At 56.3% G+C, this 23,179-nt stretch overlaps 8 protein-coding genes across 8 annotated transcripts; 2 read left to right on the top strand and 6 right to left on the bottom strand.

Annotated features, from left to right (window-relative positions):
• Positions 1-2,507: 2,507 nt before the first annotated feature.
• On the top strand, positions 2,508-3,185 carry B0I36DRAFT_349378 (uncharacterized protein; the record flags this gene model as incomplete). Its single annotated transcript, XM_046156786.1, has 1 exon — positions 2,508-3,185. The coding sequence occupies one exon, from the start codon at positions 2,508-2,510 to the stop codon at positions 3,183-3,185; it is 678 nt and encodes a 225-aa protein (XP_046012965.1).
• Positions 3,186-3,828: 643 nt separating this feature from the next.
• Positions 3,829-5,124, bottom strand: B0I36DRAFT_374265 (norsolorinic acid reductase; the record flags this gene model as incomplete). Its single annotated transcript, XM_046160258.1, has 2 exons — positions 3,829-4,545; positions 4,669-5,124. The coding sequence occupies 2 exons, from the start codon at positions 5,122-5,124 to the stop codon at positions 3,829-3,831; spliced, it is 1,173 nt and encodes a 390-aa protein (XP_046012964.1).
• Positions 5,125-6,114: 990 nt separating this feature from the next.
• B0I36DRAFT_268178 (putative mitochondrial fission protein) lies at positions 6,115-9,037 on the bottom strand. Its single transcript, XM_046151242.1, has 4 exons — positions 8,620-9,037; positions 7,947-8,559; positions 6,860-7,890; positions 6,115-6,787 (listed from the first exon to the last, which is right to left on the bottom strand). The coding sequence occupies exons 1-4, from the start codon at positions 8,686-8,688 to the stop codon at positions 6,512-6,514; spliced, it is 1,989 nt and encodes a 662-aa protein (XP_046012963.1). The 5' UTR covers positions 8,689-9,037; the 3' UTR covers positions 6,115-6,511.
• A 737-nt stretch (positions 9,038-9,774) lies between these two features.
• On the top strand, positions 9,775-10,578 carry B0I36DRAFT_242675 (chorismate mutase; the record flags this gene model as incomplete). The annotated part of the gene is made up of 1 exon (XM_046149925.1): positions 9,775-10,578. One exon carries the CDS (start codon positions 9,775-9,777, stop codon positions 10,576-10,578), a length of 804 nt encoding a protein of 267 aa, XP_046012962.1.
• A 296-nt stretch (positions 10,579-10,874) lies between these two features.
• B0I36DRAFT_323578 (p21-C-terminal region-binding protein-domain-containing protein) lies at positions 10,875-12,297 on the bottom strand. The gene is made up of 3 exons (XM_046153996.1): positions 11,992-12,297; positions 11,306-11,883; positions 10,875-11,225 (listed from the first exon to the last, which is right to left on the bottom strand). Exons 1-3 carry the CDS (start codon positions 12,079-12,081, stop codon positions 10,955-10,957), a joined length of 939 nt encoding a protein of 312 aa, XP_046012961.1. The 5' UTR covers positions 12,082-12,297; the 3' UTR covers positions 10,875-10,954.
• Positions 12,298-12,945: 648 nt separating this feature from the next.
• On the bottom strand, positions 12,946-14,011 carry B0I36DRAFT_349373 (uncharacterized protein; the record flags this gene model as incomplete). The annotated part of the gene is made up of 2 exons (XM_046156785.1): positions 12,946-13,754; positions 13,813-14,011. 2 exons carry the CDS (start codon positions 14,009-14,011, stop codon positions 12,946-12,948), a joined length of 1,008 nt encoding a protein of 335 aa, XP_046012960.1.
• Positions 14,012-16,757: 2,746 nt separating this feature from the next.
• Positions 16,758-17,400, bottom strand: B0I36DRAFT_120965 (uncharacterized protein). The gene has a single exon (XM_046148035.1). It carries the CDS (start codon positions 17,235-17,237, stop codon positions 16,845-16,847), a length of 393 nt encoding a protein of 130 aa, XP_046012959.1. The 5' UTR covers positions 17,238-17,400; the 3' UTR covers positions 16,758-16,844.
• A 3,089-nt stretch (positions 17,401-20,489) lies between these two features.
• Positions 20,490-23,106, bottom strand: B0I36DRAFT_120940 (thioredoxin). The gene is made up of 3 exons (XM_046148034.1): positions 22,624-23,106; positions 20,912-22,520; positions 20,490-20,850 (listed from the first exon to the last, which is right to left on the bottom strand). Exons 1-3 carry the CDS (start codon positions 22,824-22,826, stop codon positions 20,509-20,511), a joined length of 2,154 nt encoding a protein of 717 aa, XP_046012958.1. The 5' UTR covers positions 22,827-23,106; the 3' UTR covers positions 20,490-20,508.
• Between the last annotated feature and the right edge of the window lie 73 nt (positions 23,107-23,179).

Raw genomic sequence — 23,179 nt, 5'->3', positions numbered from 1 at the left:
ATGACAGGCCAATGATGCTCACCTGCTCAAGCCGGGCTTCGCTCAGATATCGATAGGTATGCTCGATGGGATGATTGACGTAGATCCTGAATCATTGTCAAAGCCGCAAATAATGAGAGAAATATGCGGGCTCACTGGACTGGGGGTAGCGTGGGTCATGCCATCTTCAGACCATCTCAACTTAGCTTACATTGTCCTCTGGCCAGCCGTCTGACAGTAGATCCTGTGGAACGGGGGGAGCAGAGCTGCATTGCATCGAACTACCTTGTCTGAGTATCGTGGCCGAATGTTGGTGAAGGGAAGCGGGCAGGCTGAGAACCGCGAGCTTGCCAGGCTTGGTGGATTGAAAAGTGCAAGTGCTGAACGTGTTGGAGGTGATAGAGTCGTGGAGGGAAGGCAGAGGGAGATGACGAGGTAGATGGAGATGATAGGTATAGGGTAATTGAGAAGATGAGCTCTGGCGGATGTGACCACTGATCTGAAAAAGACGTCCATCAGAACAAGCTCCCATGTGAAATGAGAGTGAGGTCAAGGTGAGAATATTGTGACTTACGAGCTCAGAATCTGAAGGGCCAAAGTCAACCAGGGTGGAGATGCTGCACACTCCGAAAACGTGAAATAACACGCAGACAGTCTTGGTCAAGACGCTCCCAGGGTCGTCTCTGTTCCACTGTCGCTGTGCCGGCGACGGTGCGCCAACCAATGACCTCGAAAGTCACGGGGGTCTTGGGGGGGGGGGGGGGGGTCTGGAGATCAAGGCTGCGGCGACCAGACAGAGCCTTGGTCTCTAATGATAGCCGACGTGAAACGTCGGCTAGGACGATGAGGCCTCGAGACCGTGGCCAAGATGCTGCTTGTCGTCACGGGTATGGAGGTTGAAGTTGTGGAATGTGATGATGTGAACGAGTCGAGGTCGCAAGACAAGTTGACGCGCGGACGTTGGAATGGTTGCTAGGTTGTCGGTGCCTCAGGCCACTCTTGTGAAATAAAGTCTGTCTAGGGGTGAGCACTTGAAGGATTGGTGCGTGACAATTGTTCGGCGGCTGCATGGTCGACAACGCTGCGAAAAGGTCACATAGACACCAGGAATGTGCCCCCGTAGAAAAGCAGTCCACACGACAGAACGTGTTCTTGGACGCCTGCGGAGGCTCTCAATTGTGTCCTTATAGTGTCGAGGCTGGGCAGCAGTATTGTCCAGAGTCGGCTGACGTAAATAGTACCATCACCCAAGACGGGCGTCAAAGAGGGCATGGACAACCTCGGCAGACTATTATGTTATCAAGTTTGACATTTTAAAGCCATGCCAAAGGTGGACAATCACTATATTCACTCTCAGCTGAAATGAATGACTCCATGCTTGGACCATCAAATCATGGTCAGAAGGAACAATTTTACATCGGGGCTAGGCATCGCCGTCATGAACCACGGCTCTGTACTTCACCATGTCTGAGTCAAAACCGGATGATGACGGGTCAATACATTAAGTCATAGACTCTGCAAGACAGCTCGCTCCCGGACAAACGAAGCAGCCGGTTCATTGACAGACCGTCGACCGAGAGCCAGGCGAGCTTCCGAGCAGAGTCGTTCCGTGGATTCGTTGCTCCGCAAGCCGATTGTCCATTGTCTAGCAGGTTGAAGCATGCGTGCAGATGCCATTGTGCCAGTTCATTGTGAATCATACATTCTGGAGTAGCAGGAGGCCCTCCTCGTCATTATAAAAGCATGGTTTTCCCCCTACAAATTTTGGGTGGACATCTCAATCTCTTAGTGCACCACTCCCTCCCACACCGCACCTCGAACACCACCGTCATAAACACCTTCCCCTGTCACTCAGCTTCAAGCCTTGAAGTTTCTTTCTTGATTTACTCTTTCCCTCTCCAACTCACTACGCCAATCAACACTTTCAAGTGGCTCTTAGCAGCTGTGGCCACCAAAGTGGGACAACCTCAATCATCTCTGCTGCTCCTGTGGGATCTCACCAAGCACTTGCCACTAGGCCTTTCTGAGACCACGACACTCGACACAAGCGATTCATCCACCCCATTCCAATTCTTCTCCATCCAGTGCATATTTCCAGGCAAGGCATTGACTCATACACGGCTCATGTAAGTCGAGAAGCAAATCACAAGCCACATGACTTATCATACCTTGGGAAACTCTCGAGGCTGAACCCAAGACACGCAACAGACTTCTCTTGTACCCAGCCAGTCTCCAACGCCCCAGAGGCCGCGTCACGCTTTCCTCACAGTTATGAGCCCGGAAAGCGGAGGGCCACCTCCATCTTCGGATTTTTGTGTCGAAGTCCTCTCGCATGAAGCTTGATGCCTGGAATCGCCTCACATCGGATTCTTCTGGCTGTCTGGCGGATTTGTGCAAGGCCGGCCGTGGAACTAGTCACAAGATGGCGGATACAGGTTATGAGCCTGGCCTAGCCGGCGGTGCCATCACCAGTCAACCCCGACTCTGCCGAGGTCGAAGCGGTGGAATTGTCGCTCGTGGCCGAGCGAATGGACTGCCCCATCCCCGTGATCGATGGTCGCTTCATCTGTTTCATTGCCCGGCCACGGCGCGATGTCAAGCTGGGCGTCGCCGTCCCTGAACCAGGCATGAACTATCTTGACTGGATCCAAAAGCAGCTCGCGAAGTCTGAGAGCACTTGCATCGTCACGCAGCAGGTCACCGTCAAGCCCGTGAAGCAGATCACAGCCGGTGCCTGGTTGCAACACCCCCGCGCCATCCCTCCTGGGCAGCCTCCCATCAGCGCAGGATCCTTCGCGATCCACAACAGTCTGCCTGGTCTGGAGTCTGGCGACCAGTCCGCGAAGGCCACGTTTGATGACTTCCCTCAGCTACAACAATGCATCAACGGAGAGCTGCCCGACCACATCACAAAACGCTTCACCTCTCTGGACTCATCGCAGAAGCAAGCCATCGAGGGTCTTGCAAACGTTGACAATGGATTCGCTGTCATTGCGGGCTGTTACGGCTCAGGCAAGACCTCAACTGCTGCAGCAATCAGTGCAATCTGTCATCCTGGCAACACCACCAACAAGACACTTTGGACTTGGCATTGGTATTCTCTGTGCACAACAGGCGTCGCTTGCCCGCCAGCCTTGACCTCTTTGGGGGACGGAGTACACTTGGAAAGGCTTCTCAATGTCAGCCTCAGGGGTGCTACACTGTAAAGCATACTGAACAAGCTTGAAGGGAGAGAGAGGAAGTGGAGCATGTCGTTGGCTCCATCATTGTGTGATAGTGACAAGTCTAAGGCAGCTGAAGATAGCCCGGACTTGGAGTTCACTGGCCAGGAAAATCTTGTCGTGAGCGCATAGTTTGGCATTGAGTGTCGCTTCTAGAATGAAACGCTTCATGATCGCACATAAGAAATAGCATGAGCTTCGAATCTAATAGGGCGGGATGGGCGTTGATCGATGCGTTAGATCGTCGCACGGAAGCACACGCAGACGAGGTGTGGCGCCATTGCTCGCATTGACCCGAATTTTCACAAGATAAGGCTTTGTCCAAGGCGAGCATAACGCAGTCTAATAGATATCTGGTCGCGAGGATGGTGAAATGGAAGAGCATTGGTGGGCCAGGGCAAGAACTGGGCTTGCTAACGTGCGGCTTAAGAGGGGAATCGAGTATATTGTCATGGCCACAAAATACACAAAACAATCACAAACTCGCACGTGCTTGTATGCATATAATGATGTTTTGTGAGGTAATTTGAAGAAATGTATGCATATTGAGGTTACAACTCTGAAATCCCTGAATCCTCTGGACCTCTGGACCTTATTGACCGCCCATGCCCGCAACAAGCCACAGTATTTACTGCTTGCTCGCGGATCTGGCTGCTGGGATTGACACATATGTCGGCTCGTACAATGTACGACCACCCATGGCGAGGAGGCTAACTTCTCCCATATGTTCGGGCAACTTGCCCCCAGCCCAGAGCATGGACCCAGGAAAGCCGATATCGAACGGAACCGCCGCCTCGATCTCGTCAATCTCCTCCCTGGACAGCGTGAGGTTGAGCGCCTCAATGTTGCCCTTGAGGTGCTCCACTTTGCGCCCGCCCACGATGGGCACGACGTACGGCGTCTTGTGCATGACGTACGCCTGGGCGACGCTGGTGATGAGCGTGCCCTTGCGCTTGGCAATGTCCTCGAGGACCTTGCTGACCTTCTTCTCGGCCTCGGAGGCCTGGACCCCGCGCCCGCCGTCCTTTTCCGCCGCCTTCCACTGCTCCTCGGACTTGAACTTGCCGCCACCCAGCGCGCCCCAGGGGCAGATGCCCATGCCCTCGGCGCGGCACATTGGGATTACATCCCGCTCTAGGTCTCTACTCGCAGCTGAATAACGCCCTTGGAAGACCGAGAAGGGGCGCAGTCCTTGCTGTCGAGCGTACTCATTGGCTCTACTGATCACCCAAGCAGGTGTGTCCGAGGCCCCCAGGTACAATACCTTTCCGGACGCGACCAAATGATTGAGACTTTGCATGAGCTCCTCCGTGCCTGTAGAGAAGTCCCACCAGTGAACCCAGATCTTTCTACGAGTTAGCGTTGTGTTGTGGTGGTTGAGTGTGCGTGGAGCGGTGGTGGAGGACTAGTGGGTGATAGACACTCCCCAAACCGCGAGGCGGCTGCAAAACGGGCAATTTTAACGTACCAAATCAATGTAATCGGTCTTGAGCTTCTTCAAGCTGTCCCGAACGCTCATGTGCAGACTCTTGCTGCCGTTGCCCTGGTAATTGATGATCACTTCCTTACTGCCGCGGCCGGCGCGGTAATTCGTAGTATATTTGGTCGCGAGCACAATCTGGTCACGGTTCCCGCGCTCGGCCATCCACTCGCCGATCCACTGCTCCGACTGCTCGTCCTGGTAGTTGTTGGCCGTGTCGATAAAGTTGCCGCCCTGGGACACAAAGTAGTCGAGCAGCTCAAAGGCCGTCTTCTTGTCGCACTCGCCCATGTACCCCTTCCAGGCGTCGCCCAGGTTCATAGCCCCGAGGCACAGCGGGCTCACGCGGACCGAGGCGGTGGGCGAAAGCATGCGGTAGTTGGCGAGGGGGCTGACCGGCTCCGGCGCGGCGGGGAGGATGTCTGCGAGGGTCTGCTTCGCCATGGTTGCTAGTGGATAGAGAGACGGGACTTTGCAAGGTTGGAAATGTGTCGATGGATGAGAATCTTCTCGTCAGAGTCTAGAGAAGCCTTTTGGGATAATTGCAAAGAGTATGCCGGGCAGTGTGGCAGACTAATCTAGCTCCTGCTGGAGCAGCGTCGTACTTATAGGCACAACGACCTTTCACAAGTACGCACGCCGTGGACGGAGGGGCCAGCTGCCGAGGCGGGAAACAAAGTTAAGTCCGTGGATGTTGCCGTTCCATCATAGGTACTCGGAGTTTAGGGGCCATCGACGTAGCTTGCGGTGAAGACGGGACCATTCCGGGATATCCTTACGAGGTACCCGCTGGGTCAACCGTCACACAGGATCGATCGAGCGAGCCCCTTGCCAGACAATGCTTCACCATGACATCAATATCAACAACTGGTCCGACCGGTCCTTCGGGCTTGAAGTACATTGCGGCTGGCTCCCGCTGGTGGTGGTAGTAGTGTGGTGGTGGTGGCGGTGGTTGAGCCGACTCCGCACTAACACCCGCAGCACCTGCCAGTTATGATATCATGGAGCCTCGGAAGTGAACAAGCAACCGCTCAAGACACTACCCTCATCATGTCCTTTCTAGTCACTTTGCCGCTCCGAATCCAGCCCAGAGCCGGCAAATTGAGCTGCTTCCAATCGACACGGCCTTCATCCATGGCGTCGTGATGCCATGCTCTCTCTACAGCAGAATTGCCAGAAAACCACACCAAACGGACCACGGATCGCAGTGACGAAAGCTTGCTTCCTCCCGCCATGAAATGTTTCGGTGTTAAGGCGCTAAGCAGACAGGCATCCCCCGCACGAACGGGGCTCCTGAGCATAATCGGCACGAATAACGGGCCGCCCTCGTGTACCGTGGATTCTCGAAGAGGCTTTGGAGTCCAAAGCTTGCCATTAATAAATGAATGACAACCCCACAATCGCCGATCTTATCGCCGACGCATCAATCAAAGCAACCCAACGACGGGATTACATGCATGGCCGAGAGCATAAGTGCCTGGCTAGTGGTGGTGGTGGTGGTGGTTGTGGTGGTGGTGGACGGCAAGTACCGAAAAGGGTAGGATGCCACGCAAAGAGCCCCGGGTGTTGGCTGGATTAGAGTGCTGACACTCTCCGCATCGTTCCTTGCCGAGCTGCGAACTGGATCAAATATCAATGTCATATCAAGCCGTTCCACATTTCCCACTTATCAACCCCAACGTACCCAACATGCGCTGTCCTGTCTTGGCCAGCGGGAATACCGGCTTTAGCACGTCTCAAGCCCGAAACTCGTTGGAAACTCTCTCTTGCAAGCAGGTTTCGCTGGCAGCCTGCGCTTGTTAATTTGTCTATAGCCCGCAAAGGCACTGTTCTAGCAAGCCCAGACACCAACGAGGCCATCGCGGCGGCCCTCCACCAGGTAGCCGTCCCGGATGCGCACATGCTCCACAATGGCTGGCGTCCTGTTCTCCTCGGCTTGCGTGATGCCCGCGCCGCAGTCCCACTGCCGCGATTCCATCTTGTCATACACCTTGACAACGTCCTCGCCCGCCGCGCTCACAATGCGCCGTGCGTCAAACATCATGCTCGTCACCGGGTTGTCGTAGGCGAAAGCGTCAAAGATGGAGCCGGTCCTCAGATCCCAAATCTAGAAACACAAATCGTCAGCAAAAATGGACTTGAGAAACCGGTAGTAGACACAAGGATTGGCAAAACTCACCCGCACGCTGCGATCCAGACTGCCCGTCACGAGATGCACATCGTCAAACTGCAGGCACGTCACCGGGCCGGTGTGGCCAACCAGGCTGCGATGAACCTGGCCACTCCGCAGATCCCACAGCCGGACCATGCCGTCAGCCGTGCCGCAAGCCAGCGCAGACTCAAACACTTGCAGGGCGCCCACAAAGTCGGCCGACCGCGAGGCCGGCCGCGTGGGCTGCCTCCATGTCGTCTCGCCTGAGCCGAGTGTCGCCGAGGCCTGTGCAGCTGCCCACATGACATCCAGTGTTTGCACGCAGCGTCCCTTCTCGAGGTCCCAGTGCCGCAAGGTCTTGTCAGCAGAACCCGAGACAAGAACGTCACCTCGGAAATGCAGTGCCGTGATCTCGTCGACATGGCCATTCAGAGAGTACAAGGCGCAGTCGGCCATGCTGCCCTCTGGCGGCTCGATTGGTAGGTCATTTACATTGACAAACGCCAAGCCTTCGTCCTCGCCCTCGCCTTCACCGAAATGATTGCCCTGCGGGTCATAGTGTGCTCTGCTCAAGTCCCAGAGACGAATGGTGGCATCGGCGCCTCCCGTCGCCAAGAAGTTGTCCTGGACCTGGAGCGCGCGGACAGAGGCAGTGTGACCTTCGAGAGTGCCAATGCAAAGCCCAGCATTCAGATCCCAGACCTTGAGTGTGTCATCCATGCCAGAAGTAACCAAGGTGCCGAACGGCACGTCAAAGTCCATAGCCGTAACGTCGTCTACGTGCGCCTTGATTTCGCGAATCATCGTGCCGGGCTCAAAGTGCTCATGGAGAATGGGCATCGACTTGCGCGTCCGTAAGCGGGCTCGCTTGGTAGTCTTGGTAGGCGTGCCTTGTTCTGATGGGATCTTGTCATACACAGACTGCGACATGAATTCCTCGGCTTCCTGGTCAGTGACTAGGTCGTCCTCGTCGGACCGGGTGGGTGTTTGCGCTGCGATAGCTTCGGCTTCCTGGACGAGTATCTCGGCGTCATCTATCCGCCCATCCATGTCCGCAACTGCAATGATGTTGTCAGCTGTGTACCTATGCAACTCATCTCCATCCTGCACTTACTGTCGTGTTCGATGAGTGCCTCCTCCTGCTCAAGCCCTGCTAGCCTCTCCAGAATGATCCTCCGCATGCCACTGAGGTTGGCGATCTTGATGTCGATCTCGCGAATCTCGCTAGAGGCCATGTTCTTGCGGACGCCCAGCATTTCGAGCTCGTGCATCAGCGACGACCGCTCCTTCTTGAGCTTCTGCAGGTGCTGCGGGGGACTCCCAGGGCTGTGAGGGCGGTCGTCAATCATCTTGCGGCCCCTCGATACCCGCCTCCGGTGTTTCCTCCCCTCCTCATGGAAATCGGGATGGCTGGCCTGAAAGCCCTGGAATAACGAGTACGAGTTTTGGTCCTCGGGGATGTTCTGCAGCAGGTCGTCCGACAGATACGACAGTGCACGTGTCTGGATCTCGGCGGTCGAGAACTTGGAGCGTACGAGGTCGGTTGGTGTCGTCCTGGCCATGGAGAAGACGCTGCGCTGGATGCCTGGCCTCCGGAGCTGCTTGTGGACCTCGGCCATGGCAGTGTGGTAGCTGGAGCCGGTCGTGGCTCCTTGGTCGGCGATTGGCCCAACGAGGTGGCTCGCAGTCGTCGTCACCTTCCGGGTGAAGGCCTCGATACCTCGGGTCTGCCGCACAATATTAGTACAGTGGTCTGACGAAATTTGAGGCCCGAGACGGACACTCACCGAGAGGATCGAGTCCTCGCCTATGGGGGCTTCGTCATGAAAGGCATGATGCACGTCTGAATCGGCCATGCGCGACAGCTAGCGAGGATGTGGTGTTTGTTGAGCTGCAGACTGGTGCTGGACAGCACGGACGAGCGGCGTTCTGCGCCTTTGTCCGAAGCTGTCGAGAGCTGTGCGGGAAGAGGGTCGGCAAGGCTAGCCTCGGGAGCCACGCGACCCACAGGACGGCTATGTTTCCAGAGAACGATTGATTGGGGTGTTGCAAGGCGAGCAGGATGTCGAGGCTGGAGATGGGATGTAGTTTGTGCTGTGCGCGGGCGTGGTGTGCTGGAGAAGCTAATGGCGGCAGTACTGCCGCAAGGTAAAACAAGGGTGACCCACGCTTGGTGGCCGCCAGCCTCCGAATTGCCAGGACTCGCAGGGCTGGCGGGCGGCGGCGGCAGTGGTGGAGAGGACGTCATGCGGGCTTGGGTGGTGTCGGCGGCGGCTCTCGACTCCAGGGTAGCTCACGCAGGCAGGCAGGCACCATGCATTGTTCCGATTGTCTCGGGGGCCCAGACCGACAGCGGCCAGGCACTCTACTGGCTTCATCATAATGTACGCAGTTGTATTCCAAAAGGCAGCTGGACACGGCCAGGTGCATTGGACCTCGACGTTCAGGATGCAGTCCGGCCTAGGGCCTTTTACAGCCGCGACAGCAGCATACCGGCCGTGGCCTTGACCTACCTGCGTACCTGTGGTCCTCCTCCCACCATGCCCTGACTCGAAGGATACACGATCGGTCCCGGGCCGGTCCAGCGTGCCACAGCATTCGCACGCTGCTGAGCTCCGGCGCCGGGTCCAGCAACACCCTGCGGCGGCACGGAGCAAAGCTGACACCGATCATCGGCCGCGTCAACGGTCATCCGTGCATGATCCTGCCGCCTCCACGTCGACATAGTACTGCGAGATCCTTACTCACTCACCCACTCACTCACGTACGCACGGCGGTGCTGCACAGGGCTCTAATACAGGTCGTGTCTCATGCCTGTGTTCGCTACGAGTGACATTGTCGACTAAACCACAAGTCCGGGGCTGCAATTCTTCCCCTTCGCCGATACTCCTCTTCTCCCTCTTCACCGGCCCCTCCCCCTCGTTGCTCTCACGCCACAAACCATGGACACCATCATCGACCTCAGCGACGCCTCCAAGGCGCTCGACCTCGCCAACATCCGCTTCCAGCTTATCCGGCTCGAGGACACCATCACCTTCCACCTCATCGAGCGCGTGCAGTTCCCGCTCAACGCCACCATCTACAAGCCCGGCGCCGTCAAGCTCGCCGGCGTCGACTCGAGCGAGCTCTCCTTTATGGACTGGTACCTGCGCGAGCAGGAGAAGCTCCAGTCGCTGATCCGCCGCTTCGAGGCCCCCGACGAGTACCCCTTCTTCCCGGACGCCCTGCAGCAGCCCATCCTCAAGCCCCTCAACTACCCGCGCATCCTGCACGCCAACGACGTCAACGTCAACGACCAGATCAAGCACTTCTACACCGAGAAATTCCTGCCCGCCGTGTGCCCGGACTTTGGCCGCCCGGACCGCGGCGAGAGCGAGGAGAACTACGGCAGCTCCGCCACCTGCGACATTGCCTGCCTCCAGGCCCTCTCGCGCCGCATCCACTTTGGCAAGTTTGTCGCCGAGAGCAAGTTTCAGAGCGACCCGGAGCTGTACACGCGGCTCATCCGGGCCGGCGACCGCGACGGCATCGGCGAGTCCATCACCAACGCCGCCGTCGAGCAGCAGGTCCTCGCCCGCCTGGCGCTCAAGGCCCGGACGTACGGCACCGACCCCTCGGCGGCGAGCGGGAGCGCCGAGGAGAACGGAAAGATCAATGTCGAGGCCGTCGTGTCCATGTACAGGGATTTTGTCATCCCGTTGACAAAAGTCGTCGAGGTGGACTACCTGATGCGGCGGCTAAACTGAAAAGGGGGGTTTTCGTTGTCGTGAGACAATTCTGGGATGCTTAACTGGGTTATCGTTTCTCTGCGGCTGATATAAAGGGGACCAGCGCGGAGGCATTGCAAATTCCCGCGTCCTTGCGTGGAGTCAAGTCTGTCAGAACCATGTGATCCTTAGTAGTCGCAGACAGCCCTCAAAAAAAAGAACAATAAGAACAAAGCAGTAAAAGACACATTGGACGGCCTGGACTTCCACAAGCAGTGGTTTGCGCTCAGAGGCGTGATCGACTCCAGGAGCACACCACTTCACCAAGCGGCAACAGCTTATGTGCTTTGATCATGTTTTACTCTATTTCAGTGTTGCTTTCTCGAATCAAGTTTTGCCTCTTATCCACAAAGCTTCAAGACGGAGGAGCCAGGTAATCACTGATGGCCTTGACGGCCTCTGCAAACCTGCCCGCCTCAATCAGAATCATGTGGCCCTGCGGCCTGATGCCCATCTCCTGGAACGCGCGCTTGCTGTCGGCGATGCTCTCGTCGTGCTTGGTGAACGAGTAGCTCCCGTGCGCGGCCGCGTACCGGTGCAGCACCTCGTCCTCTGGGTGGAAGTACCACGTCGTGTCCGCCGCCGCCGCCGCCGCCGTCGGATCCTGCCTCCCCCTCTTCTTGCCCCTCCGCCCGCCCGCGGTGGCCGACCTGCCCCCCTCCCGTCGTCCTCCTCCTCGATGATCATGTCCTCGCCCAGCGCGGACTCGACCTCCTGGTACGTCTTGGAGAGGACCAGGTAGTGCGTGAACTCGTAAGGCTCCTTGTCCTCGACCGCGTCGGCAATCTCGTCAATCACCATCCGGTACATGGGTGGCGAGATCTCGGCGGGCATGTTGATCAGCCGCTCCGCCAGGATCAGGCCGACCGTCGGCGCCTGGCCGCCGCTGTTGCTGGTTTGCGCTTGTAATAACTCCGGCACCACGCTCGCGAGGTTGTTGTTGTTGTTGTTGTTGCTGCTGCTGTCCTTCCCTGTCGATGAGGAGGAGGCCGCCTTGTCGGCGAGGTAGCGCACCAGCTCGACGACGGCCTTGTTGCCCTTGTTGCCCGCGTGCTCGCGCAAGTTCAGCGCCGTGAGCATCGCGTACGGGTCCGTCTCCTTGCCGTCGACCTTGACCGTCGACCCCACTGTCGGCTGGGACAGGATGAGGTCCGCGAGGCCAGAGATGTCGTGCAGCGAGGCGTCGACGTCGAGCAGCTGGCGCAGCAGGGCCTTTGTGCCGTGGAAGTCAATGTCGGCGTCAAAGTTGAACCACTCGAATTCCACGTTGACCATGTCGAAGTCCTGAAGAAGGCGCGCGCGAGGGGGTGTGTTAGCTATATAGAGCCTTTGAAAGAAGGGCTGTATGTTCGTGACGGATCTGCCCTCGCAAATGGGTTGTGCTGTGCTCACCTCGTCGTCAGAGCTCTCGGCACCATCGACGGCCATCTTCTCAGAAGGGCCGGTCGCGCCGTCCGCCTCTCTCGCTCTCTTCTTCGCCATGGCTTGAGCTGTTGGTCTGTTTTAAGATCGTGTCTTTTTTCGTTTGGTCGGCTGACGACGCAATTGCTCTTCTTCTCCGCTAATTGTTTGCAGGTTGTGTACTGGTGGCCGAATGGTTATTCCGTGCCCTGTGATGATCCGATGCGGGTAGCAAGAGCTGGCTGGTTATCGCGAAGCTTTATCGCAACTTTTGGAACAAAAAAATCTTGTCCCACATATCATGCCCGCATGTGCACATGCCAAAGCGGGCAAAGCCCACTAGAACGGGATGACGCAGGCCCCTCTAGCTCCCACTGGACTGAGTTGTGGGGTCAGAGTGACATTAATTGAGTCGCATGAGAACAGTCATTGCGGCGTGCTGCAAGGGCACACTCTCCTCTACCGTACTCGGTTATGTACGTGTTTGGGTAGCCGCATCGACACGCATACATTGCACACCACTGGAAACCATGAGGATTCGTATTGGTTGGTCTGTCAATTATGATTTCGGGTATCGAGCTCCTAGAACGATGCTGCTGTCGCCGCAATGATTACAGATGATGCTTATTACAATAATTTCTTGAATGGCCAGGATTCCAGCTCTGCTGAGTGGCACTCAAAATTTGTGCTCGAGCGCCAAAGCACCATTGAAAACTCCTGACCCAATGGCAAACCAAATGAAAACGAAACGCCAGCATAGTTTCCAGGCCCCGCAATGCTTTTCCTCCTGAACTCCAATGCTTTCCATGAATGCCCCAGTTGTTATGCGAGTAAGATGATGGTGGTAATGATGATGATTGATGACGGCGAAGATGATGATGCTTGCTTATGAATGCAGTTGAAAACAAAGCGCCAGGCCCCGGACCTCATGATCCCAATGCGAGCCTAGGCGTTGTCTGGCAGGCTGGCGCTAAAGTAGTCGCCAGCTGGAGCATGCCCTGGTGACTGAACCACCTTGCATGCCGCAGCCAAGGATATCTCATGGTGTGGTGTGTGCACCGCGGTTGCTGTGAAGGTGCTCGGGGACTCCAGCTTCGGTGTCTCGGCAGGCGTGATGCTGAAGCCCGCTCCGCTGACTGCATGTCCAGCACTCATCGACTTCCCGTGCCGGATGCTATTCTCTCGAAGCAAGCCGGGTCGTCCAGGTGCGGTGCTTCCTTGGTTATGCTCGGTGCGAGACTTTGAAGCCATGGAGATCTCGTCCACGAACTCTCTGCGTGCCATCTCAATGTCGTGCCGTGCTTGCTTGATGTAGTCCTCAGACCAGAGAGGCATGATGCGGTAGTCCAAGCTCTCCATGATGCAGCGCTCGGTGAAGTTGATTTGCTCACACGTCCACTGATTCTGACCCCAGACGGACGCAAAGTAGCGTGTGGGCTCCTGCATGTCTTCCACGAACTTGGTAGCGATCATCAGGGCACCGAGGGCGATAACCTCTGGGAGAACAGAGTCAATGTGCTGGGCCTGGACGGGTCCGGACAGAGTGTGTCGCTTGTTTGTGGGCGCAGACAGTGGGAAGGAGACCCGCCATCGCCGGGAGAACTTTGACTTGAGCGAGTCAAGAATGCATACTGCAAGAGCAATGATGTCCATGGATACCCGAGCACGTGCTAGCATGCCTTGCAGGACCGCCACGGAAGGCTCAATGAAAGACGCACTAGGGGGCAGCATGCGCGCTAAGTGAGCTGCAGGGCCTGTTGAGAAATCAGTGGTTAGCTTGGTCCTGGGACAGGCTCGTGCGGTGTCACTCACCAATGAACTCGGCATTGATATCCTCAGGAGCTACATCGTGGGCGAAGACGGGACTTGGCGGGCCTGCTGATGAATTCCTGGATGACAATGGCGGGGTCGGTAGGTTGGACAAGGGCTTATAAAATGTCCTGAAGTAGGCCTCGTCGAATTCAAAGTCGTCGTCTTCATGGGAGACGGAGAAGCTCTTGTTGTGACCCATAGTGAAGAAAGGGGAGGATTGGGTAGGAGGGTGAGATATGCCCAATAATTGCAATGGAGTGGTGAATTTTAAGGCGCCAATCTAGTGAGACCGTGCTGAAGGAGCAAAGGGCATTTGCTCATGTTCTGCTTGCTCAGGGCTCTGTTGATTATGCCCAGCTTGCAGTGGTGACTGTGTTGACTCAAAGTGACAGCAACTTGGGGCGCCTAGATTCCTGGCGAGGGCTGAGCTGGCGGTAGCTGCTTCGTGTTGTTCTTGTGCTAAAAGTGCGATGAGATCACACGAGCAGAGAGGCGGCCTTGTTTATGAATGATGCAAGCCGAGGGTCGATCTCAGGGTGGGATCCAGCAACTTGGCGAGGATTTACGGGCACTGGGTGGTCTGACCCTGATGAGTGTGGCAAGCAGCCCCTGGTGCAGGAACCCTGCTGTCAAGGCTTACGATGAGCCTTCTGAAGCCTGTGCTCTGCTCAGTGGGTTGGTTGCCGCGAGATGTCCTTGTTTCGTCTGAATGGCCCGCCGTGACCAGGAGATGTCGTCGAGTGCCAGAGAAGTTGAAGAGGCGTCTCTACTCGCTGGGGTGGGCTCCCTGGGATGGATATATACAAAACAGCATCGGCCAGGGCCTCGCCAGGTACATGAGGACTTGCGCAGTCTGATTGATGGGCGCTAGGCCATGCTCGCGCCTGTGCTGTTGCTGGGGCTGAAGAGAAGGGCCATGCAAGACGAGGTTGCTGTGGGTGGGGCCCTGTGGGGAGGGGGTGCGCACGCAACCACGCTTGTTATGCTCGCTGCAGGGGGGTGGTCGTGGCCATGATGCCTCCTGGCAAATCCTACTGACTGACTGACGTGGGCCGGCCGGCCTGTCCCTGATGGAGACTGTACAAAGTACGTACTGTCCTTAAACCCGACCACAAACGGGCCGTCCTCGTAGAAACATCTAGGTTGTCCTGCGCACTGGGGGTGGAGCACCGTAGCCTATGTTGCTGCTGACGCAACAGTCTGACGTGCGATGCTGTCCATATGGTGCGTGTGCGAGCGTGTAGATACTGGCCATTTGCGGACATGTCCCTGTGGGACAGTCCATAATAACCAACAGTCAGGCCATCATCTCTTCCCATCGTGTGTGCTCTGCAGACAGTATGGTATGGGTTCGCCTGGACCCTGGTCTATGCCCGGCTCCTCGGACAAGTGTAAACAGGCGAGCTCATGTGTGTCCATCACTAGTCTTGTGCCATCCTGCCACGGTTCATCAAAGTAGTGCCATCCGCAAGAACGGTCTCAATATTTGCAACGTCCGTGGTCATTGTTCTGTGCGACACGCCATGGTGCTAGGCGTGTCGATCATGTATCGGGTCGTTTGTTTGGGCCGTCACCAGTTGGCTGTCTCTGGCTACACAGAGAGCTGTGCCCGAAACCACATTTCTTGACTTGAGCTTGCTGCCTCGAGGCCAATGTGGGTGCTGAGGCCTTGGCCTCCGGGTTCTGCTGCAGCGGTGAGCCCTGTTCGTACTGGCAGGGGCCGAGCATGTGGAGTCGCGAGAGGAGGGAGGAGAGATCCGTGGATCGTGCCGTTGCCCACTCCTGCGCCCGATCCCCAGGCGAACAAGGACCCGGAAGTCCAGGGTCGTATTCACCACAGGTCGCCCACAAGCACGGGCCTGCTCACAGGCCGGTGGCCTAAGGATGATGGCACGCCGAGAAACGGCTCGCCCGCACCGTCCCTGTTGTCGTCCTGTTCCTGAAACATGCGGCCGTGGCGGCATAAATGTAAGCAGCAGTGCGAGGATTGACCACAACGAGCCTTGCCATCCCCGGTAGACGAATTCGTATTCCTGGACCGGTTAGATGTCCTGTGCTGCAGAACACTGTGTGTGGTGGTGTGAACAACATATCGACACCCCCGAGGGAGAACAGGCGTGGATGATCCTCCCCTTACCAAGGCCCCTAAGTGTGCCAAGTCACCATTCCACTGCGTACCCCAACATGGTCTGTCGAAAGTTCACAAATGCATCGCTCGCTCTCCATGCCTGTCGGTGGCCGGCGGCCTGTCAGTGTTGCAGCGGGCTTGGGGCGGCGGGTGAGGCTGCTTGAACGGTTAGATCTAGCGCGGGCCCAGTGGCTCACCGCCACCAGACAGTTCTTCTCAAACCGAGGCAGGTGGCTTTGGGGGGTTTGCTCGTTGACGCCAAGTGTGCCAATGGCGGACCACGGCGGTGGTCATTTGCAATAGATAGATAGTACTGTGCAGTCGCCCCTACCACCTCGTGACAAAGGGCTGCCTTGGCTCGGCTTGGGGTCACAATGCACAAGTCTGTCTGCAAGTCGCGCGGCAGGCACCACGTGACAACGGCTCTTCGCCCGTCGATGCCCAGTGTATGCACCTGCCGGCAGAAGAGGCGCCACGCTACAGCAGCAACAGAGTTCGCATGCCCGTCTCTTTCCTGCAGCCAAACCACACCACACCACTCCTGGCGTCGCGCTTCCGATCACACCATCACATAACGTCAGGGTCCAGCCTAGCAGAGACTTACGAGACTGAGGAACCTATCCCAGGTCTCTCCCTGCCCGGCCAGCGCATCTTCCGCTGCGACGGGAACCGTGCGCCTGAGCAGATCTTGACGTGGGGTGCGAACGTCATTCCATATACGCCCGCGTAATATCGACACGGCTAGCCTGCAACTACTTGCACGAAAATCAAGACATGTCTCTGGGCACAGCACGTGTCGACGACTTCCCGACAGGACAATGAAGTGTACCGCAGCATGGAGCACGTCAACGAGCAGGCACAATGCGGCCACCCAGTGTCGCACAGGCCGTGTGCCACTCTACAGCTACCCCCGAGCAGAAGCAGAAATAGGAGTTCCAGCTGCTGAGGCACCCACGATCAGGGGCCCCATTCTTCGTGGTGGAGATGGTTGTGGCGCGGCTGCCATGCAGACTGCGAAAAAATGAATAGGTCCGAAGTTGGGGGGCAATCGTCGGCACCGCCATGGGAGCGATGTCCGGCCGTTCTGCTCGTGGTCAGACCTCCACAACAGCCGCAAGATATTATTGTGCATGCAGAATCCCATCCCTGGACTCGAAGTTCGTATGCCGGTCGTGGCCATGCTCGAGCGTGGCTGACACGGGCGGCGATCATTGGGATCGTCAGGGCCCAGCACGGAAAGGTCTTGGGCTGCATGCATTATGTGGAAAGGGGCCCGTAACCTAGGGTGGCCGGCCATACATTCCAGCCAAGCAGCACTGCCCTGACGTATTTTCAGCCCCGAGTCGGCACGCAGACAGCATCATGCACAAGCAAGAACACAAGGAACTCACAGGCTTGACCCATTGTACGCGTTTATCGGTCTTCTCCGATGCGAGTCCAGCTGGCTAGGAGGCTGATCGACGAGGTCTTGCGCCGCCCTCCTCTGCGCTTGCTTGACCATCGATGCGTACAGCCTATCACAGCTCTCGCACGAGATTTCAGCCCTCCAGCCTCTTAGCCTTGCATTAACTAGCATGTGCAGTGCCGTATGCGGTGTCTTGGCTTTCTTCTTCCTTTCTTGTGATGGGTCTCGGCTACCACCACATCAAGAAGGGTTCAGCTGTGATCTCTAGACTTGGGTCAAAGTTCATATCTCAGCTGCTCACAACCCAGTCAGTGCCTTCGCGCGTAGACGCTGCTGTCTTCCTACCTGTGTCTCCGTCGGACTCACCACAGAATGAAACTCAAGGAAATCGATACGCGGTGACAAGCGTAGAACGGACGGCTATACGCTTTCTGCCTTGCCTGCTTGTAGCATTGTGACTGAGTAACCATTAAGTAGCAGGCCAGCCACAGCCAAAGGGTTTCGAGCGGCTTCTCAATCCCACTCCAGCATCCTTCTCATCCGTAGCAACTGTCATTGAGGTGACTGCAAAGAGCTGAGGGGCACAGAGCTCAGGTAGCTTCCGCATCAAGGGTCTAACTTGGAAGGCAATCGTCCCAGCCAACAGCCGCAGTTAAGTTCCAGTGTATGAACCAAAAGGGCACTTGGTATCCTTGTCAGGATGGGTGAGTGGGTGGGTAGACCTGGCGCCACTGACATGTCTCACCTTGCTCCGCTGTCCATCTGGCCGAAGCTTAACTGTGCATCCATTGGCGGTCTTGAATCTTCGTACTCACAGTTCCCGCAACATGAGCACGGAATTCGGAGAAGCTGAACTATGGCTGAGCTCAGCTGCTCCTACATGATGGAGAGATGTCGGAAAATACAGCATCGCGTGGCATAGGGCTGAGGACTGAAGGCTCGTGGCTGTGTTCAGGATGACACAAGCCTCCGCGATCGAAAGTGAACTCTGTTGGCTTCAGGTCCCTTCAAAACATCGCCACAATCACGATTGGCCGCCAAAGTTAGATCATGGCCTACAACAATCCTGGAAGGGAGACTTGCTTCGCCACCTCTGAGCCTGCCGCAACTGTCTGAGAGTTCCATGCCGCTGTGAAGTCGAGATTGCACCGCCTCGTCCGGTCGAGCAGTGCAATATAGAGGGAATCAAGGGAGAAACTCTAATGCCTCGCCAAGTGGAGGTCATGATGGCTTCAGGGCTACGGCGGCCGTGCCTGACTCGAGGCTGAGGAATGCTCGCCCTGATACATATTTCGCTACGCGGTACAGGACATCTCGCCTCCGCCTTTGCAAGAGTACGGCAGGAATAGTCTATCCGAGTACGTCTTTTCCAACAAAAGATTACTTAGCCCGTGTTGCGTCTCCTGGGACCACATGCCCGAAGGACTCAAGCGCAATCTTACCCCAAACTAGACCACCGTTTCGAGACGCACGTGGCAAGCGTGCCCTACCATAACCCCGTTGGCGATCGAACCTTTATATACGTCCTATATGTCAGCCACTCAGACCGATCAATTGATAACGCTTGCCTGACTCTGCGTGGCACGGCAAGCGGAATGGAAAGGACCCATCACATCCGGTTCAAGAACCTACCTCCGGCTTCCGAAATGTCTGACTGGCCGGGACTCCTAGAACTAGGGCCTAGCCAGAACAGATCCTCTTTATTCAGCAGAAGGGAAGGATATGCACCGAGATGACTGTTGCGAGCGTAAGCGGCGCTGCTTGGTTGTTGTTTCTAAAGCCGAGGCTGGTCCTGTAGATTTAGGAGTTTCGCGCACGATACCAGGCCGTCAAGTTCCTCCTCAAGAAGACAGCGCGATCTCCCGACTCATGAGGTACGTGTACTCTAACAGCGTTCGCAACATGATACCAAGGTGTATCAAGTCGCCGGACGGGACCATGTCCCAGCTCGGAAGAAGATCTTGATCATCTCGAGTCAGGCCCCCAGGCCCGCTTCGAGATCGAATTGAGCTTAACCCTTTCCGACACGGGCGCAAGGTCATGATCGTCATCGAGCAGAGGGGTGACTTGCGTAAGACGGGACCATTTATCCTCTCGGAGAAGGGCGAAGAGCACACTTCGCAAAAAAGAAAAAACCGTTGACCACGTGTGCCCTGTTGCTCGAACCACGTGGCCAGTGGCTTCTTTTAATCTCCCAGAAGCCGCACCCGCACCCCGTTTTGTCAAGCGTTCCGTGTAACAGATAGTAGCCCTTGGCATATATCTTTCCATCAAAGGAGTTCACGTGCCCCGGCAAGGCAATCTTCAAGGAGACAATAGATCAATGAAATATGCACCAGCCCAGCCCTCCTGTGACCCAGACTATCTCTCAACATGCAGTGTATAGACGAGGGGCAAAAAAGAAGAGAAAAAAAAAAAGACCACCGGAGGCAAACGAGCCAGAGTCAAACGCCACATTTCAAGCCGTGCAGTCCATCACACCTGTCGTCCCTCCTGCGTGAATATGCCCATCCACCGTCTTGCTTCATCTCGTCCCTTCGCTCTCGTATACGTTCCCAAAAGGGAAGACAGTCGGACTAAGCCTGGACCGGAAGATGCTCGGACCGCATCAGATCGCAGAGTTATGAAAGCATAGCAAATCAAGAGCGAAACAGACTAGACGGGCCACAAGCCCCGGATGGCCCAGAAGCTATAAGTATGTCCGGCAGCACCACCGCATAGGCGAGAAGGGGGCCGCGAGTCTAGCACGTCTCACTCACCCTCGCTGTCGGCGGGAGTGAGCGCGAGAAACAAGGACGTTCCTTTCCGTTAGAAGAATCAGTGCAAGGCGATCATATCCAGTTCTTTAGGCGGCACTCAGAATAAGGAAAGTCCCTCTCACATTAACCAATCACTCATACACGAGTCAGATAGGGTCAAATATATGTGTAATTCTTGCAAACACAAAAGATGATGTTTTTCCTTTATACAGAAAACCTTCTCCGAGCGCATGACCTAGGCCCTTTTTGCCATAGGCATGCAGAACATCTCCCCATTGCAGACACCACTCTATCCTTCTTTTCCATCAATATCCACTTTGTAGTAAGTTATTATTTAGGCTCCCTGTTCCACGTACTATCATGCTGATTCTTGTCGTCCACATTCTCAAAATAGGCGGACTTGTTCAGTCCGTCTTGCCGTTCGCCGTGTTGCCGAGAAGACCCTCGCGAATCTCCTTGACGGGAAGGTTCTCCGATATCCGGAAGTTGCCACGGCCACCCCGCAGACGTCCACGGAAGTATCGCAGGCCAAACAGCACAGCAATAACCACACCGCCATAGGAGATGATGGGGTGCTCAGTGAAAGCCATGCGAATGTCGAAAAATACCTTCTCAAAAGCTGAGATCGTGAGCTTGGGCTTGAGCATGGGGGGTGAGGCGGTGACCTTTGAGATGGTCTCAAGGATAGAAGTTCGAGAAGGGATGATGTAGTTGCCGGTGATGGTTTGGTCCCAGTAGCGACGGTTCTGATATAGTCATTAGTCACGGTGCTGCACACCTCACACAGTATTGTTCTTGGCCACTTACATCTTCGTCGTTGATGATAACGCGCTCGCCGTCCTTGGCATCAATGCCGTACGTTGTGCGGATCCAGCGTTGCCAGAAAGTACCGTCGACCCATGCAAAGGCGACCTCCTTACGGTCTGACCTGTTCATGTCGATGCGGATGCTCTTGGCGTTGCGCAGAGCGCGCTGATCGTTGCGGTCTTCAGCCTCCTCGATTCGGAGCTGCTTGGCGTCACGGAGATCCTGTCTCTCCATCTGGAACAGCTGGATTTGCTTGTCCATCCACTCGTTGGCGGCGCTCTTCATCTCGCGCTTAGCGCTCAAGAAGGCCTCGTCGTCCTCGCGGTTGAGAATGCCCAGAACGACGATCTTGCCGTCCATAATCTCACGAGCATTCGAGGCGGTAAGTTCAGGCACGATTGGTAGCCAGACGGATTTCATCCATGTCAGGACCTGCCGGGTGTTCCGCATCTCGTTGGGTGTCAGAGGGTTGTAGTAGGTAGGGCGGCCTTCCCTGGCCACCAGAAGTCTCGGCCACGTCGTGATCTTGAAACGCTCATACAGATGAACATCCCGCGTCTTGACAAGCTTGGCATGCCCGATGAGGCTAAGAGGGAGCCTCTCGAGGGCCAGGAAATCCTCGCTGGTGGTCGCATGATCGTAGAAATAGACAAAAATGACGTCCTCCGTCTTCTCGAGCTCCTCGAACGACGCTTGGTCAACGTCCTGAATGCCGCTGCAGATGTCGAGAGCCTTGTCGGCATACTGGAGGAAGTCGCCAAGTCCACGGAGCCCATTGTACTCGACGCGCTCACCCCCACGGAAGAAGAGGATGGTGGGGTAGCCATGAAGGCGGACGTCTTTGCAGAGTCTCGACTCCGCGTCGCAGTTGACCTCGCCAATGTTGAGCTTACCCTTCATCTCCTTGGCAAGCTGTTGCCAATTAGAGGCCATGGCCTGGCAGTGGTGGCACCATGGAGCGTAGAACTTGATGAACCAAGGCTCCTGAGTCATGGTCACGAGTTGCTGGAAGCTTTCGGCCGTAAGAGAAACCGAGATGCCTTGAGGGTTCGGCGTCGAGGTGGCCTTCGCGGGCTTGACATTGGCGGCAGCCCAAGGGTCGACCTTGGGCTTTGTCGGGGTGGCTTCCTTGGCCTTGGCGGGCTCCTTTTCCTTTACATCCTCCTTCTCTAACACAACAGTCTCTTCACCTGTTGTGGTCTTGCTGGAGGTGCCCGACTTCTTGGGTTTGCCATTCTTGGCGATATGGGCAGGCGAGGCCAAGTCTCCGGGTTCAGGCAGCTCAAGCTCTGTCGGGCGGGTGGCCGGCTTCTGATCTTTGATGTTCTTCTCAATCAGTCCAGACTCGAGTGTCATGTTCTTGTTGCCCTTGATGGCGTCCACGGCCTTTCCATCCGTGTAGAAAACAACCTGCGGGTAGGTGCTGATGCTGAGCTTGGTGCAAGTATCAGCAAAAGCGATGCAGTTCAAGTAGGCGAAGCGCAGGTCGTAATATTCTTCGAACGGAACGGTCTTGCCCGTCTTGGGGTCTTCTACTGATTGTGTGTAGTAGAACTCGTATAGTGTCTGATATGTCGGGGCGAAATCTATGCAGTGAGGACACCACGGGCTAGAGGGGTAAGGATGTCAGCCAGCGTTTCTCAAGATACAGGTCCTATGAGTTTCGTATCACAGGACCACTGTTCTGCCGCGAGGCGTCAAGGCCCACATACCTGTAGAACTTGACAACGAGGTTCTTGGAAAGGCCAAACTCCTTCTCGTAGTTGTCGCTGTTGAGCTCCAGTAGAGGAGGGACCTTCTGGTCGTTGAAGTAGGTGTTCTCGTGCTCTGGGTCCTCGGTGTTTTCGGCACCAATGGCCTGCGCAGCTCCGAGGGCGGAGGCCCCCAGTACGAGGGCTAGCGAGGCGAGCCTCATTGTCACGGCAGGCGGATACTGTCGGAAACGGCGAGGAATTCTAGAGTCTCCCTACGATACGGGATGCCTTTGAGGTCGGAGGTTATGATGTTGTCCTCGATAACATGGGGCGGGCTGAAGTGGCTGTGGCTGAGTGCGACGATGCAAGATTCGAGGTATTCCGCGGTGATGGTTCCTGGGACAATATTGGGCAGTGGCGAAGTCAAGATGCTGTGTCACCAATCGCGATGCATCGAGGCAGACGTGGTTCCGGCGGCGGTCTGGTCCGATGGACAATCGAAGGAACGGCGACGTGGCGTGGGTGCCAAAGGATGGAGCGGCGCGCGTGTGAGGCAGACGTGCGTAGTGTTGGT

Source organism: Microdochium trichocladiopsis (assembly GCF_020744255.1).
Source record: "Microdochium trichocladiopsis strain MPI-CAGE-CH-0230 chromosome Unknown B0I36scaffold_5, whole genome shotgun sequence".
Lineage (NCBI taxonomy): Eukaryota > Fungi > Ascomycota > Sordariomycetes > Xylariales > Microdochiaceae > Microdochium > Microdochium trichocladiopsis.
The sequence above is the reverse complement of the archived record's forward strand: the minus strand, read 5'-3'. Positions and strand labels throughout refer to the sequence as shown.